At 42.7% G+C, this 21,631-nt stretch overlaps 1 protein-coding gene across 2 annotated transcripts in view; it reads right to left on the reverse strand.

The window, feature by feature from the left end:
- The window catches only part of FAF1 (Fas associated factor 1), a 305,232-nt gene that overhangs the window by 258,399 nt on the left and 25,202 nt on the right, over positions 1-21,631 (reverse strand). For both annotated transcript variants that reach the window (XM_075935955.2, XM_075935954.2), the window contains exon 2: positions 14,719-14,787. In XM_075935955.2, the coding sequence (XP_075792070.1) occupies positions 14,719-14,787 (69 nt within the window). The remainder of the gene's footprint in view (positions 1-14,718; positions 14,788-21,631) is intronic.

Consider the following 21,631-nt stretch of genomic DNA (forward strand, 5'->3'; position numbering starts at 1 on the left):
AACGATTCGTCCATTTCACAGCAGAGTGGAACCATTTGAAATCATGGTAATCATGGCTTATATCACTTTTTTAAAAATAATTTCAACATGGAGGATTTTGTAAAGCTATATTTGAAAGTGTTCTGCTATTACAACTTTAGATTAAAATGTATAATGAAGCTAGTTTATAAAGTGTCCCCCCCCCCCATGACACCATGGGTACAGAATCATTTAAAGTTTACAAAAAAAACCTGTTACCGGCAACAAACAAATTTTGAAAATTAAGGCCCTCATTCTACAGACACCCAAACAGATATATACATTTTGCTCCCATGAACAGTCCCATTTTGATTACCTCTGTACTTAAAGTTAAGCTTCTTTAGAAAAGCTTCCATAACAGGGGCTAAAAATGTATTTTTATTTTAAAATTTTCTTACCAGTAAAAAACCTGCCATGTCAAAGCACAATAGCTTCAGTATTAACTATGGAAACAGTTTAGACTTTCTATCCATTAACTAAGTGACTACAAACTTTAAAAAAAAAAAAAAAAAATACTCCATCATGCAAAAGCATCTTCAGGGACACAGGGAGCAGTACAGCATCTAGGGAAGTTAGATATCGTGTAATTGACTAGTTGTGTAACTAATCGTGTAACCACATGAAATCTTAGCAGTTAAAAGACTATTTAATAGTCCCCAGGGGCAGGGCCAGCAACCAGTGCACTCATGGTCCTATTCCCAGGGAGCTCCCTGCTACCCTATGCTGCTGCCTCTGACACAGTCACACTGGAGCCAGTCGAAAAATCAGTCCCCTGTGCAGACCGGCTGCCTGCCCCCTGCTCTGCTGCTTCTGATACAGCAGCAACATCACGAAGTGACAGCAGCCTCTGTCCGTGGGGGTCTGAGCTCCCCATAAACAGAGGTTAGTCCTCGGCAGCAATTCCTGTCTGCAGGGGGATCCAGACCCCTTCCACCCCCACAGACAGGGGCTGCTGCCACAGACCAGCCTCTTTCCACAGTGGGACCAGGTTCCCCATGCACAGAGACTGATCCATGGGATGCAGAGCAGCCTCTGTCCATTGGGAGCTTGCCCCCCACCACTCCACCTCCAAGAGGGGCTGCTGCTGTGGACCAGCTTCTGTCTGTAGCGAACCTGAGCCCACTGCGGACGGAGGTGGTCTGATAGAGGCAGCAGCATGAGGGAGGCAGCCAGCTCCCTGCACATATTGGCTCCAGCCTGCACCCTCACCCCCCGCACTGCTGACTCTCTATCCAAGGCAACAGTGTGGGGTTGGGGAGGAGGGGAGATCTGGGACCCTGCTTAAAGCCAGCTCCTCACAGGCACTGGCTCCCTCTTCCCAACCCCCTTGCTGCCTCTGATACATTTGATACCAATCACTGATACAGAGGCAGCAGGGGAAGGGAAGAAGTGCATGTAGTCGACAGGATTAAGCAATAAGCTTAAGTTATCAGTTAATTATTTAGTCAACTACACATTGACATCCTTAACAGAACTGCTATTCATTCATGTCCAGGGCTCATTCCTCTGTTAAGCTGAGCCTGGTCATGTCCCTCCACTCATCGTCCTACTAACTAGTCAGTGGTCAACCTCTAGGTCGGACTGTTCTCAGGTGTGTTTGCATTATTTTCTTTGCTATCCCAACATTTATTTGCCTTCCACAGTGTCTCCATTAGTATCATCCTTTCCAACCACAGTCAATCCCATACCTGTCTTTAGTTCCTACTCTCCTTTTTAAACTTATTCATTTGTCTTAAAATCATTCCTCATTGTTTGAAGACCTCTCATCCCTGTTGCCCCCAGCCTTTTGATGACTAATTTAATGCAGCTGCTTTCAGATCATGACAGAGTAATACTGGCAGTAAACTAGTTTGATATGTTTTCCCTTTGGTACAAAACATGTTTACATCAGTCCATAATTTTGTCAGCTTTAGTGCAGCACATGCCTCTAAGAGACATCTCCTTTTAACATCATACTTGATAGAGCCAGTCAGCACCAATCACTCTTACTTTTCAACACTTCTTCTACTGTCCCTTTTCCAAGATGCAACTACTCAGTCATCTTGGAATGTTTTGTATGTCCAGGTCTGTTGTCTTGGGAAACTAGTATAATCAACAGTATCATTATTAGATGGGTTGCACTGAGTATTAAGGAATAAGGTGCCATGAACCAAGACTAAGTTGAAGAAGGAAAATGGATTTCAAACCAGGACAAGCAGAACCCTCTTTGATAAGCTTTACAGGCAGGTCTAACAGAAGAACTCTGATTTCAAATCCAAGTAGTTCAAAGCTCGTTAGCCTTAGATACTAAGAAAGCTGTGGAACCACTGATACTTATTCCTATCAGGTTAGCAGGCTATGACATAGTATTCCCACAACCTAAATAGGATGGACTGGCCTAACAAGTGATTACATCCAAAACTCACTTGCTATAGAAACAGTACAGCAAGCCAAACTGATTTATAAAGATTTCAATCCCAGCCTAACAAATGGAAAGGGTCATAGATTTTGGATAACAGCTAAACATAATATAGGTATTGTGAGCTGGAATGTTAGTTATTCATGCCAGGCCAGACTGAGCTAGTAGCAGAAAGTTAAGGAAATTATAACTTTTTCTTACTACCATATAGGAAACATATTGGGAGGGTAAAAGAGAGCTCACAGTTGGAAGTTACACTCTCCTTTATCTTGTCATTCAAACAGACCAAATGTAGAAATTTGGTTGTAACAGCAATAAGAAAAGAACAATTATGTCAATGAACAGTTGGAAACTGGTAGGGTTGCCAGGTGTCTGGTATTGACCCAGGCAGTTCTTTATTTTCGGCTCCTGTCCGGTAAAAAAATTCAGAAAATACTGGACACTTAAAATATCCAGTATTTTCTGATTTTTTCCCAGCCAGGGAGCAAAAATACCAGACTGTCCAGGTCAATACCAGACATCTGGCAACCCTACACAGGGTCAGCAATTGGGCCCAGCCCTCCCGCCACTTACTTGGTTCTGCAGGTGAGCTGTCTGGCCTGGAGCAGGGAGGGAGGCAAGATGGCCACTGGCTGCAGGCAGCCTGTTAGGAGAAGCAGAGCTCAGCCCCTCCTGTTCTTAAAGGGGCATGCTGTTTTTTTAATTTTTAATTTTTTTTTTTTTTGCGCTTAACTCTCTGGATCCTCCCCCAACAACTCTGGTTCCTCCACCCCCTTTTTTTCAAACACATTTTTTCCCGGTTTTTTTTCCCCCCGGGGGGGAGGAGGGGTAGGGAAGGTTTGGTATTTGTGGTTAAACCATCTGGCAACCCTAGAAACTGGTGTCAAAGCAGGTTGTCATTACAAGGTGGTTTTTTTTTTTAGTTGGTTAGTTTGTTTTATATCTACAGGCCAACAATTTCCAATATAAAGAGCCTAAAGTTAGACTGGCTGCTGAACCATGATCAAATCATGCTGGAGCTCTCTGAAAGGCCATTCTGACACTTCTACAAGGATCTAGAACAGTGTTCTGGTACTTCTAGTACTATCAATTATGAGTATGTTCCAGCACTTCTTTTTTAGGATTTGAGCACTGTGCTAAACCCACATGTAAGCAGCTGCAGGTGATATTTTCAGAAACAATTTAGAAGCACAAATCCCACTAACTTCAAACCATGATGGAGAACGGTTGACAGGTGGAAGCATAGATTGATCCAAGCATTTCTGCTCTCTTGACTTGGAGAAATTCGATCTATAGCAGAAGGTAGGGCTTGCTGCAAATATGGCACTGGGTCTTTGTGCTGTCCCTAGAATAAAGATGTTAGTAAGGCCCTGGGATTTGTCTTTTACAATTCATATGAAGATTTCTGTGTGAAACTTCTTGGTTTAAATGAAACAAAAAACAAACAAAAAAAACACACCCCCACACCACACACCTCTATATAAATATCTAAAGCTCTTCTGACAACTAGGTAACTAGAGAAACCAGTTGCTAAAATGGATATTTTATTTCAGATTATAAAGTGGGAACAAAGTAAAGAACTGGCAATCAAAAATTAGTTGTGGGTTTTATCCATCCTGTTTCACAGAAGACTCGGGAAGTACAAGCTGCTGTAACTGCCTTCAGATACGGCAGAGAAACTGAAGCTGTATCATGAGAAAGGATCCAAAGGTTAACGAAAATCTTCACGTTTCTAATTGGTTAGCTGCTCTTTAGGGAAGGGACAACCCAAAAAGGGGGTGAAAGATGCTACCTATCTCAGTAAGGAGTACAGAAAAAAATAGAAGTTTCTTAAATTAATCTAAAGACATTTTTTCCTGAGTCATAACATGATTTAAGAGCCTGCTACCAAACAATCTGTGGTGACTATAATCATGAACTGAATCCAATGGGAAATGAGAAATCCCAAATTTTAAATAAAATAAAGCTTTTGTGCCCAACCTAGTCCAACACTGAATATTGTCAAACCCATACCATAGACCAATAAAATTCTGAAGTAAATGAACACGTTTTAAGGGTGTTTAACAACCTCCTCTGCACTAACTTGTACTGTTCTTCAGATACTGCAAATCTCTGAGCAGCTTTCTTGAATTTTAAAGATAAATCATATGGATCTCACAACCACAATATATATTCACACACCACTGCACCAATCACAGAAGCACAGCCAGTTGTGGCATACAATATAGCAGCTGCTTAATACCACACAGCTACTCTGTCCCATACTTAAGGGCAATCCTGTGTCAATTTTATACTGCATAGGTAAGTTAGGAAGGCAGCACATAACTAATCAAACTGATATTTGCAAGAGTCAAGCCCCAGTAATCTGGGGAATGAACGCTCAGTGGGATACTTAATGCCACAAATTGTTCAAAGTTCTAATGTGACTGAAGGCTACATGAGAGGGAACAACTGTCATCCACAGCTCCAAGGCACTATTGCTTTTATTTAAATTTTTTAAATGGCAGAATTTGAGGCAGAGGAATATATTTCTGAAGGAAAAAAAAAAATCTGAAAGCAGTAGTCAAGGGAACTCTCCACTGGCAGCCAATAGTGAAACAGAAAGACCACACAACTGCATGTTATATACCACCTAAAATAGCTACAATTGGTGGGAGAAATCCTTACAAGTCTATCAGTTCCCACCATAAAAAAAAAAAAAAAAAAAAAAACTACAGAGCAGTCTTGTGGCTCCATAGAGAGTAACAAATATAAATCATGAGCTTTCATGGGTAAAACACATTTCATCAGATGAGATGGACACCACCATGTTACCATTTGTAATAGGTACTTGCGTATCTTCGGAGATTTTCTTTCTAAATGCAGATATCTTTATATCTCAAACACAGAAAAAAATTAATAAAAGCCTTCGTTTAAGGGACACTTGTTTCTGAATAAATCAAAAATGAATCGACCAAACCTCTGTCCAACATTAGCTTGCTCTTTTTTTGTGCACATTAAGCTCTTTCTTTTTAATTGTCTGCTAATGGAAAGCACTACATAAGAGTTAGGCATAGGTATTATTATTATTTAAATAAATAGATCTATTAGAAGCATCCAGCCATCATCTTCCATTTCATAGAATTAAGAGGGCTTGAAACTATACAGACTCTCAAACTTTATATTATATATATCATTCATTCCAACAAGACAGCTCCAGCTGTCGGTCTAAGCGCCATTTAAAGGGTTATTTATGCCCTTAATAAAAAGGCTAAACAAAGGCCAACACAGAGAGCAATAAAGCTTACACATAAAGATTGCTGATAACCAGCAATAAGAAAAACACCAATTTTCCACCTAGGAATCCCATCCATAACTGGACATCAAGGGAAAAAGAAGTTGTAAAATCAGAGTTCATCTTTTCCAATTCAGCTTTTTAAATCATTCTCTGTAGAAAGTCAAGGCCTTTCTTTTAAAAACAGTAAAAATAAATGTTAAGGTGCACTGTTTTATCACAAACTCTACAGTATATATAATATTTATCTGAGCCTCCTACAAAGTCAGTTATTAAACAAGTGTTCCTTTTAAAAGAAAACTAGCGAAGAGAAATACTATTAAGTTATCCAAAAAAATACTACAGCTGTGGAGCTGAAGCAATATAAAAACAGGTGTTAAAAGCCACATTTTTTTTTCTTTCCCAGAGCATAGAACAGTTTTTGTCAGCTGATTCTTGGAAGTCGTGTAAGAGGAACTGCAAGTCATCACATTTACAGGTGCGCTAAACCACTGGTTTTACTGCAATTACACTGTGCTTTGAACCACTTCCAGCAGAAGGAATAAAAGAAGTTAAATACAGCAGGCAACATATTTCTGGATGTAAAAAGGCAAATTTTAAAAACATTTTTTAAATAAAGATTATCACTGCCATTTTGAGAGTTTTGGAAATTTATGAACATTGCATTTATATGAAATAGCTATGTGAAGTTAGAAAAATGAACCCAATATATAAGGATGGAATCATAGTATTTTTAGAGCTAGATACTATTATGTTAAGTCAGTGGTCTTCAACCTTCTTACACCCAAGATCACTTTTTAAATGTCAGGACAAGCCAAGATCTACCCCATCCCTTCCCCAAATCCCCACCCTTTCCTTGAGGCCCTGCCCTCTGTTCCCCTTCTCTCCATCGCTTGCTATCCCCAGCCCTTATACACCCTCAGGGTACAGCTACACTGCCACTTTTTTCCTATCCTTCTGTCAGAAGAGATTTTTCCAATAGTTGGCCTGTCTAGAGTGGGCCAAATATTGGAAAAACCCTTCTTTTGGAAGCCCCTTTATTCCCATGGAACGAAAAATACAAGGGCTGCCAAAAGAGCGTGTTTGCTGGAAAAATTTCTGTAGTCTAGCCATACCCTCACTGGGTTGAGACAGGAGGTGTGGGCAGGGGCAGATGACTGTTTTGCAGGGCCCCGGGCAGCGTAACTCCGCGGGGGCCCCCCCCTTTGCCACGGCGCATGTGCCGTGATGCCATGCGCATGCGCGGGGCCCGGGGCAGCCGCCCCCTTCGCCCTGCCCTATATCCACCCCCTGGGTGTGGGCATGAGGGATTTGGGTGTGGGAAAAGGCGAGAGGTGCAAGCTCTGGGAGGGAATTTGGATGCAGGAGGATGTGGAGAAGGGAATGCTGGCTCAGGGAGGGGGCTCCAGGCTGGAGAGTGTTGGACTCAGGTGGAAGATTGGGATGCTGAGCAAGCCACAGTATTTGTGGATGTGAGGGTTCAGGAGTTTGGGTTGGGGTGTGTGAGGGGCTCAAGGCAGGGAGGTTGGGAGTATGATGGGTTCAGGACACAGATTTGCTGTGTGTGAATGGCGCAAAAGTGTTGTGGCAGAAGACTGAAGATGTGGGGGTGTAGGAGTTTGAGGATGTAAGAGGCTCCGGACAGGGGGTTCCAGTGTATGATAGGCTCAGATTTGGGTTGGGGTGAGTTGTACAGGAATGTTATGATGCTGTGGCCAGATGAGGGCTTGGCCCCAATTGGTGGTTTGTTGCCCACGCTTCATTTTTAAATAAAATATTATGTCAAACACAAAAGGTTTCAGCTTTGTCTTTATTTATGAGAGGGGTGGGAAACCTGTTTTGAGTCAGGGGTAACTGACCCACAGAAAAGTCAGTTGGTGCCACACAAATGAGATACAAAAACACAACTCCTCCAAAACCCCTCAAGCCTCACTAATGTAGCCCTGATTGTGCTGGTGGGGGCAGGAGACAGGGTGACACTGGGTGCCAGGGCAGGGGACAGGGTACTTGTGGGGGTCTGGGCAGGGGAATAGACAGGGACCAGTACTTGGGGATCCTGCAGCTGTGTGCCAAGGCCCAGGAAGTGCACAGGCTGCTCCCCCGCTCCTCAAACAGCCAGCGCAGTACCTGAAACGCCGGTCCGTCACACGCTGGGGACTTTCTTCCCCTGCTGCCTTCCTGTGCGCGGGAGATGGAGTGGGAATCCGGGACTGTGCTAGCTCCAACTGCTCGGGCAGTGCGTGCCCTGCTCCTCCTCTCCCCACAGCAGTGCGCACTGCCTGAGCAGCTGGAGCTAGCACAGTCCCGGATTCCCACTCCATCTCCCACGCACAGGAAGGCAGCAGGGGAAGAAAGTCCCCAGCACGCAATGAACTGGCATTTTAGGTACCGTGCCAGCTGTTTGGGGAGCAGGGTGAGGGAAGGAAAAGAGCAGCCTGCGCAATTCCGGGACCTGGCGCACAGCTGCAGAACTCTCCCTCCCTCCCCCGCCCTCCCCCCAACCCCGCAGGAAGACCGTGCTACCTCCGTTGTTGCTGGAGGTAGCCTCAGCGCGGGGTTCTTCTTGGGGGTGGGAGGGCAGCGAGGGGGGCCCCTGAAAGCCTCGCAATCAATCCTGATCAACAGGTTGGTGACCACGGTCTTAAGTGGAGCATACAATACAATTTCTATCATTACCAGTGGGGAAAAAAATTATTTCAAATGAGTAAGCCCTATTTTAGAATTGTTTATCACATTTTCTGCAAACAGGAAACTGACCATAATAAACCCGCCTCTGCTTACCAGAAAGGGCTAATCTACACTAGAAGCGCTACATCAGCGCACTTTGACTGATTCACCTGCGCCACTGTAGACGTTTATGCCAGAGGCAGGCAAGATACAGCCCACCAAGTTTTTTGATTCAACCTGCTACCTGCTGCAGCCTGAGGCTGCCCAAAATGGCTAGCAACTTCTTTTCAGCACTGTGTGCCTCTGGCAGGGGGAGGAGAGATTACCATGCTGCCCCCGCCCCATGCCAATCATCGCAGCTCCCATTGGCCAATTTCTAGACAATGCGAGCTGGAGGCACATGGAGGGAGCCTGCAGCCATTTTGAGCAGCCTTGGGGCTGCCCCACAGGCAGGGTCCCTGTTGGGCTGCTGGCTAGGTGCTGCCTAAGGGAAGCAACTCCCGGCCAGAGCCTGCCTCTGGCATCCTACCTGCTCCCCAACTCCCTGCCCCAAATCACAATCCAAACCCTTTTATCCCCATCCCCACCCCAGGTCATACTCTCTCCCAGACCCTGCACTTCCTCCTACGCTCCCCTCGCCCAGGCCAGAATCCTCTCTTGCACCCATACCCTCTCCCTGACCCTGCACCCCAAACCTCTGCCCCAGGTCAAAGCTCTGCAACCCTCCTCCCCCAGGTCTCAATTCCCTCTCAGACCCTGTACCCCTTTCTTCCCCAGGTCAAAATCCACTCCTGCACCTCTACCCCCTCCCAGATCCTGCACCTCAATCTCCTGAGGTCACAACCTCCCTCCCCCTTCTGCATCCCCTACCTGAGCTCCTTTCTGCACCCAACCTCCATCCCAGATTCCACATTGGAATAAATTGCCAAGGGAGGTGGTGGAATCTCCCTCTCTGGAGATATTTAAGAACAGGTTAGATAGACATCTGTCAGGGATGGTGTAGACGGAGCTTGATCCTGCCTTGAGGGCGGGGGGCTGGACTCGATGACCTCTCGAGGTCCCTTCCAGTCCTATTATTCTATGATTCTATGATTCTATCCCTGCCACAGAAAACTGTGGCCCTTGACTACTTACCAAAACCTTGGAGTGGCCCCTTAGCAAAAATTATTGCCCACTCCTGTTCTATGCTGATAAGAGAGTTCTCTCAACAGCATAATTACTCCACCTCCAGGAGAGACCGTAGCTAAGTTTGCAGGACAACAGCTCCCACCAACATAGTGCTCTCCACATTGGTGCTAAGTTTGGTATAACTTGCATTGCCCAGCAGGTGGCGCTCTCACACCCCTGGTGATCTAAGTTAGAGAGACACAAGCAGTAATTTAAAGCTGCTCTGAGTCCCTACGACTCACGCTTTTCCTTAGCTCTTATTACCAAGATCTACCGTATAATAAAAAACAAGCAAATGCAATGTAAAGCAATCTAGGTTGACGAAGAGACTTCAAGACCTGGAGCTGGAGAGAAAACAATCACATAGGTAGGACTTAGAATTTCCTCAGGATTCATTTTGCACATAAACAAAAGAAGAGGATTACTCAGCTTGTGCAGTAACTAAGGGTTTTTAAGATGGTTGTCCCTGCGGATGCTCCACATTAGGGGTCTTGACACTCTGCACTTGTAAAATGATGGTAGCAGTGCTCAATTGGGCTGCACATATGCGATAGCCATCTCCCGCCACTCCAAGCAGATTCATAGCAGTGCTCAGCCAACCATCCTCCTTTTCCTTCTCTACCTCAGAGAATCAGCCTGAAATGCTAAAGGAAAAGGGAGGAGAAACGGTATGGGAGCACCCACAGGGACAACCATCTCGAAGAATCTCAGTTTCTGCACAAGGAGAATAACCCTCTTCTTCAAGGAGTGTCCTGTCCCTGTGGGTGCTCCACATTAGGTGACTGGTGAGCAGTGCCCCTCAGTGGAATGGAGGGACTTCAGAGTTAGTCTGTTGACTATGGATAATGCCCTAAGTCCAAAGTGAGTATCCAATGTCGATTGTTGTTCTCAAATATAGTGTTGAGTAGATGTATGGGCTGATGCTTTACAAATATTAGTGATAAGGATATTATTGAGTAAGGTAACAAATGCTGCCAGTGTTCTGGTGGAGTTTGTGTGAACTCCCAATGGAGGTCATAGATTGTTGTTTTGGTAGCAAAAATGGATGCATCCTGATATCCATTATGGTTTGACCCATCGAGCATTCTGTTATGGAAACTAATACTCTAGGTGATTTCCTAATGTTTTTGTTCTTTCAGTGTAAAAAGCTCTGTAAACAGTCAGTATATGGAATGTGGCCTCCATCCCATTCGCATGCACCTTAAGGGAAAAAAAAAAAAAGTATGGATAAGTAAATGGGTTGGTTCCAGGCGTGGGGAACCTAAGGCCCGGGGGCCAGATTAAGCCCTTGGCTTGCATGGTTCCAGCTCCCAAGGCTTGTGGCTCCCCCCTTAACATTGGGGAGTCCGTGCTGGCGCTCCAACCCTGCAAGTCCCCTCAATCCCCACCATGGGGCTGGAACGCCAGCTCTCCACTGCAGGGGGGAAGCCCAGAGCCTCCCAGGCCAGAGTCAGGCAAGCCAGGTCCAGATCCACAGACTGTGCCTGGCAGATGGGAGAAAGCGGCCTCCGCGCACACACACACACCACTCCCAGTCCACTCCTGCATCCACCTTCCTGCCCAGACCCTGCACCCCCACTCTGCTGCTGGGTGGGTTTTCTTTTCACCTTGTAATATTCAATTATAGGAAATAAAGGGAGATGGTTGGACTGGGGAGAGCTATGAGAGCATGAAATTTTCGATGGACACCATGTGATTTTTTTTTTTTTTTTTTTTTGCGCAGGGGGAAGGGAGAGAGGAAAGCAATCTGTAGCTTCACTACTTCCAAGTAACATTTAATGAGCAAGAGACAGGATATCTATATTGTCTTCATGGAGCTGATGAACAGAACTGGATCTTGAGCAAATGAGCTTTAGTAGCACATCAACAACCTAAAGGATTGAGAGAGTTCTTGTTCATATACATCAGTGATTTAACATTTTCCATATGTCTAAGTAAATCATTATCTGTCTTATGAAGACATGGGCAGCATTAAACAGGATACTGAATAAGCTAGGTCCCAATGTTCAATGAATAAGTAGCTATATTGAGAATTACTAGGCTGGATTGTAGATCTGAACTGTGATTCAACATATTCACTGAGGAGGGTAACTGTACTGAAAACTTTTCTCCAAACTCCACAACTGATAAGAACTAAAGTCTTCTTCATTCTCTTGGAACTTCTAGAATTCCCATGAGCATCTCTATTTTTGCTAGGACCATTGGTGTTTCTTTACATTTCTAAACAGAAAGTGAGCTCCCTTCCCTTAGATTAGAAATTCTTTGGCTTGGGGTTGCTTGATTTGCATTTTTTAAGTGTTGCAAGAATGTCCTGGAACGTAGAATGTCCATATCCTTGCACAATTCATTTGGCTTCTGATTTACATACTTGAATTTCTCTCGATACCCTGCTGAAATTCTCCTGACAACATGCCAGGTGATAAATTTTGAGCACAAGAATGCGGAGAGAAGGGTGCTCCTGAAATTCTACACACTGTACATTTAGCTCTACATAGCTCAGGAAGAAACTATGAACATTCTGGAGAACTGCTTCAGAGCGGCCTTGGGATCATGATGTGACCCATGTAACAAGTTTGATTGAAAATTAATGGAAAATCTCTTCTGTGACAAGGTGAAAAATTTTACTTTATCGCTTTTAAGAGCCACTCTCTGAACTCCTCCCTTCCCCCCTTTCTTTCATCACTTCTGTTCATTCTATTCTCTCTCTCAAACCTAGCTTAACCTTGCAACTGTGCCACTGAGCAACTCAGGAGTAAAGCCAGGGACCAGGAAAACATCCTACACTACACATTAATTCCATATCCTGTGTTAAAATTACAAATGAACTGTTGTCTTAACTCATAAGCCTACCATGCCCCTTGTCTCATCTTCATTTTGACATCTCTAGCAGTCCTGCTCTTGACAACCTAACATTTGACCCTGCCTCTAACTATCATCCCATTTTCTATCTCTATCCACTTTCAAGCTTCTTAAACATGCTCACTCACCACCTTGATTTCCTCTCCTTCAATTCCCTGTTAGCACAAGTCAATTTGGCATTTTCTCCCTTCCCTCCACCACGACTATTCTCATCAAAAGGTAAGCCACCTCCCACTACCACTGAAGTGCCTCTTCTCCAGTCTCATGCTTCCTGACTTACGCACTGGCTCAGGAACAGTTTAGCATTCCTTTACGTGACACTACCCACCGTTTCTTCCTCCACCCTCCCCCAATTCTCCCTCTCTCTCTCCAATTTTTCCTTCAGAATCTCCTTTACTAGCACTTCTTTCTCTATCTCCAACTTCCCATCAGTCTGTCAAGGTTGTATCTTGGATCAGCTCTTTCCCCCTACATTTTATTTCTAGATAAGTTATTAGCTCTCACAACTTCAACTATTCACTTCCCCCCTTCTGTTCAGTCTTGCATCTGACATTGCATCCCAGGATGTCCTGCCATCACAAAATAAGATTACTCTCCTTCACTGTCCTCATATTTCTTCATCACTCTTCTGTCAACCAGCATCACAAGCACTTGTAATACATTTGAGGCCCCCTTTCCTACATCCAGACTTCAAGGTAATAAATATTCAGTTTGATGCATTAATTATTTATCTGAATAAAATACATAGGAGTCACCATAAGTGAGCAGGCAAACAGACGTTCCAGACAGGAGACATGTCATGACAACATCCTATCACAAAGTCTATTTTAATTGCAAAAAATAATCCATGTAAAGGTTTATTACCCTGGTTAGATAGAGGAAATAGCAGTCTATTGTTTTTTTTAGGGGAAGTGATCATTTGGCAAAAATCTTAAAATATTGTTTGTGAAGCTTAAGAAAATACACTTTGTTTCATTTGCACATATCAGTGTTTGGCTAGTTTATTCTATTTGGTTTTCAAAATTTGCTATCTTATCATCATTCTCTTACAATTAACACACAACCAACAATCTGTATCTTAACAGCTCCATTTTGCATTTTTCTCAGTGTAAGATCAATAGCTTCCCAACAGTCTTTTTACAAATGTTTAATTATTCTAAAGAAGGCAAATTGTTAAATACACATTGAACCTCTCTAGTCCAGCATGATTTTAGTTAGCCAGATGTCCACTTATCATAGGTGTGGCCAAGTTCCCCTCGGTCCCATAAAGCTTGTTTACAGCCATCAGTCCTGGCTCTCAGTGTTCTGTGCTGTTATTTAGCTCTACTTTACTCCTAAATGTTTTCTGAAAGCCCAGTAAGCAGTAGAAGTGTTGATAAAGCTGATGGACAATATTGGCCTCCCATGGTTTGGCACATTTTCCGGTTCGACACCAATCTGGTCCCAAGGGTGCCTGACTGGAAAGGTTTCTGCCTGGACTTAGTTTTTAAAATTAGCTTATTGAAAATCTTTCCCAAATTTTTATTTCCATTATAAGCTACTTGGCTTTACTAAGAAAAAAACATAATATATTCCAGTTCTATGGCAGCTATCAGAGGAAAGGGTCAATGTCACTAGTGCCAGAGAAAAGTCAAAGGAAAAAAACCCAAAAAGGTCATAAATGGGAAAACTTCCTGGATAACATCCCTGAACCACTACCTTAGCAGCCATCAAATTCCGCCTTATGACTAACCTCTCCTACAATACCTACAGGACACTACCAGATCACAAGGCCTAACCAGGCAGTAAGCCAACATTTCTGCTTAATAAACACAGATTTGCTTATTTTTTCTGGAACCTTGCCTGTCTGCCCACCGCCATGTTTGTCTCATCCACACACTGAGTCATAAAACAACATAGATTGTGAAATGTTGGATAGAGACTTTTTATTAGTATCTGGACAACACCAGATCTAGAAGGGAAAGTGGGGGGAGAGGAAGGAGATTAGGGGAAGCTGATTCTTGATCCAATAGGCACTACTGCAATACAAATAAATGGCAGCAAGAAAAAAAATATCAGTGGCAAAATTAAGATATTCAAAAATAGCTTATTTTAAGAAAGTGGTTTACTTCCTATTTCTTTTACAGGTACTGTCTAAATCCTTCAAGATTCTTATATCTACAAATTGTCTTTATAAAAGGTTACCTTTAATTATTTTATACATGCAAAAGTTACACTTGGATCTAATCAACAGGTAGCAAATTCTCCTATGAATTATGTATTTAACAGAAAAAAGTCACAATACCAACAAGTATATGAACTTGTGCTCCAAAAATCATTTCTCAGAAATACTTACCACTAAATCCCAGTTATTTTGTTCAAGCAAAGTAATAGCTTCATCAATATTTTCAATACCGGTACATGCCTAGAAAAGAAAAAAAAGTATTAAATGGAGGGGGAGAAACATTGATTTAAACAGAATCCAGGTCAAAATTAAATTCTTTAAAAGTTACGTAGCATGGCCAAAGTCAAGGCATAAGTCTGTCAAGCCAGGAACCATGTGATAACAGCAGGGAAAGGGCAGTTTAGATCAGAAACTTGAATACTAGTGTAGGATTTGGGGTCAAGCCCCTCTGCTCCACCACAGCCTTCCTGTGTGACCTGGGCAAATCACTCAAACTCTCTGCTCATCACCTAATAAACCATCCTGTTAGTCTTTAAAGTGCTACATAGTCCTGTTTTTTGTTTCTGTGCTTCAGTCACTCATATGAAAGATGGGGATAACAGTACTTCCTATGGCACAGGCGTGTTCTGGCAAGGCATACTTTATGGACTATGAGATGCTCAGCTACGACCATAATTCAAATATGTAAATACCAAAGATGGACAGTACTGCCATATCAATGCTAAACATTTTTTAAATTTTTCGTAAAAAAACAAAAGCAGATGCTCCAATCCAAAACAAAACCAACAACTAACCCACCCATCTGAATGTTACACGAGGAAGGAGAAAAAAAAAAAAACAATACTACTTCTGACTCCTGATCAAACTGTGCACTCTCTCCTCGGTCCCTAAGGGGAACAGCCAGCAATGTTCCGGTAGGACCTTGGGAGGACGGGGGGTGGGGGGGGCAAGAGAAGGCAAGTTTCAGCATCCCCAAAGAGTGCCTGAGGAGTGCAAGGCCTCCAGCCATCCTCTTTCAGCAACATGGTAATTCTGTGTCTCCTTTCTCTGGGTTTCATGAGATGCAATCCCATTCCAAGTACATCCCATTTCAAGGCACAACCAAACCCTTACCTTGCTTTCAGTTATGATTAGAGGAAACTGTATATCGAATTTGGTGGTCCTAGTTCTTAATGTTTAAGAGGAGCTCTTGAACAGACAGAGATAAACTCTCTCAAATATATAGTAGAGTAGACTATAGCAAAATCCCTGAGATTGTCACGACACTGAAACCTTCACTTGGAGAAGATGATTATAGGTTTGCCAGTGAAGCTAGAGAGTTCTTTAACTTGCGGCTGGGGACTGGAGAAGGGGGGAGCGGGAAGGCTTTACAAACATTTCCATTTGTATAACCCTTACAGTGTCCCCTTAAAAAGCAGATTAAGAGTAAATATTTTTAAAGGAAGGTAACTCTCAGTGGAATAGTATAGATATAGCTAAACTTCCAATTCAAAGGGGTCCACTGTTCTATTTACAATCCACATGCTGATGCAACATGCCACTTGATTTTAGATTCCTAGTATTGTTCAAATTCATCACCCTTGGCTTTGTCACTGAGAAGTCAAGTCTCCTGTTACATTGCCAAAAATGTGATGAATTATTTCTGGAATGAGTCTACCACTAGATAATTTTGCCTTTCTTTCTGTATACAACAAAAGTAGTTTAGACTTTTACAAGAACCATTCTTCCCATCATAGCGGATCCACCCCACTCAATTAGCCTCATTAACATGGACCTACTTTGACAGGTACTACTTCTGCTGCTATATCTTGGTTTCTGTTGCTTCCACTCCAGTTAATCTGATGAAGCGGGTTTTACCCATGAAAGCTCAGGATTCTGTATATTTTTGTTAGTCTCTAAGGTGCCATAGGACTCTGTTGTTTTCAAAGTTATAAACACAGCTACCTCTCTGAGCCATTACAGTAGAAGCAAAGACCACCATCCTGAACTCCATACTCTTCATTATAAAACAGTGGAACAAAATATCTAGCATTGAGCTGCTTATCTCCCATTTAAACACATACAGTAGACATCTGTGAGCATCTTTTATTCTGGGTTGGGTTCTATTGGTCGAAAGAACAGATGAGACATCTTTTGGACAACAGTCTAATGCTGAATGAAAGCCCTTGACATAGAGATAAAGAATGGATAAGGAAGAACATTATCGTGTGTTGACTGAATCCAGGTGCAGAGAAAGTGAAGGGCTATTTCTGTTAGGTGTACATACATGCTTGGGACCATAGGGCCTTGGCCCTGCATTGAGCCTCTAGGTGAGCCACGATACCAATATTAAATATCATCCAGCCACATGCAGGTTTGGGTGCAGGTGCAGTCATGCAATTATTTGGACTGGAAGGAGGAAATGGCAGTGTCTCCAGACTGAGGTCTATCTTTTAATTTGGTTCTAGGGCATTCCTCTTGAACATGAAGTAATGTGTTTTCCAGTATATTGTTCCTCGTAGGACTGTAGTTTCCCTTAGCTTTCGCAGGGTTAAGCAAAGAACCTTTGGCTTTTCATATTACTACCTTGCTCAGATCGCTTCACTGATCCAAAAAGCAGAATTCCTGTAGACTAGGAGCACAGAATACTTTGTGAATATATGGCCATTGTTTACATTTTTAAGTTAGAGAGATCACCTGGCTGCTGAGATACAGTAATTCAGAGAAACACCTCAAAAAAAATTGTTGCATTTTTAAGACATAGGAGCTTCTATACTGAAATCATACCACTTGAAACTTTATTGAAAATCATCTAGTCACCATTCATATACTTAAGAGTTAAGTATAAAACCTGCACCACCAAATACAACCTAAAATTATCAAGATATTTTATGGTAGCCCAGGAAAGTATTAAGTGATAATGATAATTATTTACACTGAAAAAGTGACTGTAGTTTGTCAGCATCTTATAAATGGCATGTTGCTAAATTTCATTCAAGTTCAGTTCTGTTCTGTCACTTGAAGTCTCTTTCCATTCTGGGATTCTGCTTATGAGTCACTGAATTATAATATCACAATTGGACAGCTTACAAATAAAATGTTCGTTTTAAAGTGTCAGCCCTGCAAACTCCACATGAGATCTGAAAGTCAAGTTGTGTTCTGACTCACATCTCTACTAGCACTACAGATTCTTGAAGCCTAACACTGCTTTTTGATTTATGACTACAGGAGTAACTGAGGTCATAGTTTATCATGCAGCTGAAACTTACTTAACATTCTGTTGATGATATACAATCAGAATAGAATCCTACTCACTCTCTCACAATGATGTTTAGCCAAGACAAAACAGGAGTACATCAGGAAGTGACACACAGTAAAATATGCAAATGTAACTTTGAATATACAAAGGAAGCAAAACCCTGTCAAAGTAGGGGTATTTTTACAAAGAATTGTCTACGGGCAAGAAGGGGGCAGTTGCACACATTGAAAAGCCCTGCTCACACAATGCAAATCCTTAAAAGCACAGCAAGGCTACGTCTACACAGGCACCCTTTTCTGGAAATGCTTAAAACGGAACAGTTTTCCGTTATAAGTATTTCCGGAAAAAGCCCCGATCGTCATTTTCGCGATCAGGGCTTTTTTGCGGAAAAGACTACTGTGCTGTCTACACTGGCCCTTTTCCAGAACAGTTTTTCCGGAAAAGGACTTTTGCCCGAACGGGAGCAGCATAGTTTTTCCGGAAAAACACTGACAATTTTACAGTAGATCGTCATTGCTTTTCCAGAAAAGCAAGTGGCTGCTTTTCCGGAATAAGTGGCCCAGTGTAGACACAGCCCAACTGTATAGCCTGTACAGAGTAAGTTCACTACACACCGAGTTAGTGCTGACTAGCATGTGTGTCCATACAATGCTCTTGCGCACTACTTTGACAGTCCTCCAGCTGCTATTCCATACTGATTTATGTGCCATCACCACCAATCCATCTGCTTACTTGTATGTTCTCCACTATAGGGGTCAAGTTACCTGAACGTAGCACCCTGTTTCAATGCTAGCATGCAGTCAGTACTGATCAATTTGCTCCTGAATTTGAATACGTTGGCATTGAAGTGATACTAATAGAGCAGTGTCACACCACAGCACATGCATGTGCTCGGAGCCAAGTAGAGATCCTTCATCTCCTCATCATCTCAAGAGATACAACTGTCCAGGTAGAACTTACCAATATGCACTAAAAGATGCCTTCACATTCGTCACTACGTAGATGGCCAAAAGAGTCACAGCTGGGAAGCTAAACAATGCCACATCAAGAGCAAAAACCTCAGAAACCTTCATAGGAAGGCCAGGGATTAAAAACAAAACTCTAGCAGCGGTGCATACGCTATCATTTGAGGCAGGTAGTGTTTTGCACCCCATAACTGTGTCATGAGACAGCCCCATCTACCCTTCCACCTACCAAATACAATCGCACAGCTGCTCAGATGATGGTTAAACAGCCCCTTTCTTCTATTCAAGATGTAGACAGACAGGGAAGGCGAGGATATGTAGGGTCTCCTAGACTGACAAGAGTGACTAATTTCCATAGTAATCCTGGAGCAAACCTTTCACTATTCATTAAGGCAAGGAGCCACTAAATCAAAAGATCATAGAATACTGGATATTTTCAGATCCCTCGACATTTATGTATATGACCCTGTCCATCAGGCTTCAGTGCATCATGGAGAAATAGACCTTTCTGTTTATAAATCAAGGCTTGATTGCACGGGGTAGAGGCACACGTCTCATCCACTGCCCCAAAACAATATGGGAACCCCCTTTGCACAATGCAAAACAATAACCTCCTGTCCATGCCAAGTTTTATAAACTGTTGCATCAGTACCTTTTTCTTAACAGCATACACCTGAATCACAATGGCTCCAGTCAGTCAGATCATCCATGCCAAATTAAATAGCTACTGACCAGTGAGTCAGAAGAGGCGGCCTTCCAGTTGGTGATTGTGACCTGATTCTAAAAAGTTGTAGCAGTGCATAAGTTGCTATGCTGCTTTTATAGCTCCAGAGTGGTTCTGCACCGATCTGTAGGAAAGTTGGCTTTGTCAGCCTACAATTCCAGTGTCACTACCGGTCACCACAAGTGTACAGAACAATCCTTTCCCACTTCTTGGTACTTTCCCAAGCCCAGAAATAGTACTGAACTACGTGAAGCTACTCCAAGAAAAGTTTGTGCAGGAGCACTTGCTTAGTACCCAGTTGCAAGAAGTGCTTGGTTGCATGGTGGCTGAAATCCAAAACCAAAGCCACCTAGAGCAGAAAACTCAAACAATACCTCTTTACCAACAGTTTCTGCATAGTCACAATTGTCAGCATCACTGTGGGAAGCACTGCTTTGTCCATGCTGGCTGGCAGCAGTTTGAAAATGGCAGTTTCCTCTCAAAATGGCAGTGACAAGGGATAACAGGAGTGCAATCAGGGAGTGGGGGGAGGAGGGATCAAAAGCCAGAACTTGCAAGTCCAAGAATTCTATTGGGTATCCCACAACGTGTCTTGACAAAAACAAACAAACAAAAAAAACACACCTCAGACTCTGCAAGCCAAGATGCAAAGCAAAGGACAGCATAATACTCACCCAGAATGCCAGACACACACTTCACACAAAGTCTCTGTTGTGTGTACACAATTATACAACTTGAAACAGGATACAGCAGTCTGTGTGTATGATATCACGGCAGTTTATTTACTCCAGACTAGCCACTGTGCTACAAATCAGTGGACAGTAAATCCTCATATAGATAAGATCATAGTCACTTTTCAAGGTACAACCCATTTTTGAAGTCTTAAGATTGACTTTTCACTGTCTATAGGAACAACACAGCAAAGGGCCGTAACTTAAATACTATAACAATGAAACAGGTAATTTTGTTTAACTTCTGATTCAGACTTGCATCTAGTGATACTCCAGCTGAACTGACAAGTGAGCTTACTATAGATTGAACCTCTCTCGTCTGGCACTCGTTCGGGACCTGACCAGTCCTGAACAAGGGAATTTTCCAGACCAGGGGAGGTCCTCTGCTACCGGCCGCCTAACCCACGATCCCTCCCCCCTACCAGGCCCTCAGCCACCAGCCCTCTTGCTACTGGGGCTCCTAGCCAGGACTCTCTGGTCCAGGAACATCCATGCTCTGGTTGCCAGACCAGAGAGACCTGGTTTTTGGAGGTCCAACCTGTAATACCAGTTTGGTTCTGACAGGGATTCCCCTGAAAAGGATTTCCTCTACCTGCCACCATTCATCTATTATCCACATTTCCATTTAGCACAGTAGGTGTGTGTGGCACTTTACAAGGCAACAAAAGCCTTAACCATGACCAGATAATCTTAAAGTTTTTAGTTTTATATGACATGATAATACAGAGCCAGTTGGAAACAAGTCATAGGGAAGAACAGTTGAATAAATAAAGGGATCCATTACATTAGCCAAATAAAGAAATAGACCCTTAATGTGGTGTTAGTCAGAGTCATGTCGGAAAGACTGCGGAAATAAGTGGGTGTGGGTGGAGAGGAAGTTTTTATGCAGCATACAGCACCAAGAAGGACAATTAAGGCATAAGAAGAAGAGCAGGAGAAAACTGGTAAGTGCTTATGTGATGATACAAGAGAGTAAAGTTGCTGTCTTGAATTAATCATGTAAGAGTTTGTCTGTCAAAATAATATTACAAGGTCATTGTGTACCTCCTGTGACTTTGAATAACACCAATTACAGTGTTCCCAATGACTGTAACTGTCAAGTTGGAGCATGGAAAAAAAGGCCACCTCGGATATATCTGGGCACTAGACTCTTTATAGGTCAGGACCAGGATCATGAAGGATTTGACATAGGTAAGCCCCTTTGTTTTTAGTTTAAACCGATTTTTACTGAAAAATTCCCTGGTTTTATTTAAGGTTTTTAACATTTTTTCACTCTACTTTTGTATGATTCAAATATATAAAAATAGCTTGTTTTATTAGAAAGATACAATATGAGACATATTACAATAATACAGTCTGTGTGTATGTGCAAAGCTGCCTGTTGAAGTAAGGCCATGTATTAGTCTAGATGCACGCATAATAAACA

This window comes from Pelodiscus sinensis, chromosome 9 (assembly GCF_052426305.1).
Source record: "Pelodiscus sinensis isolate ZL-2025 chromosome 9, ASM5242630v1, whole genome shotgun sequence".
In the NCBI taxonomy this organism is placed as follows: domain Eukaryota; kingdom Metazoa; phylum Chordata; order Testudines; family Trionychidae; genus Pelodiscus; species Pelodiscus sinensis.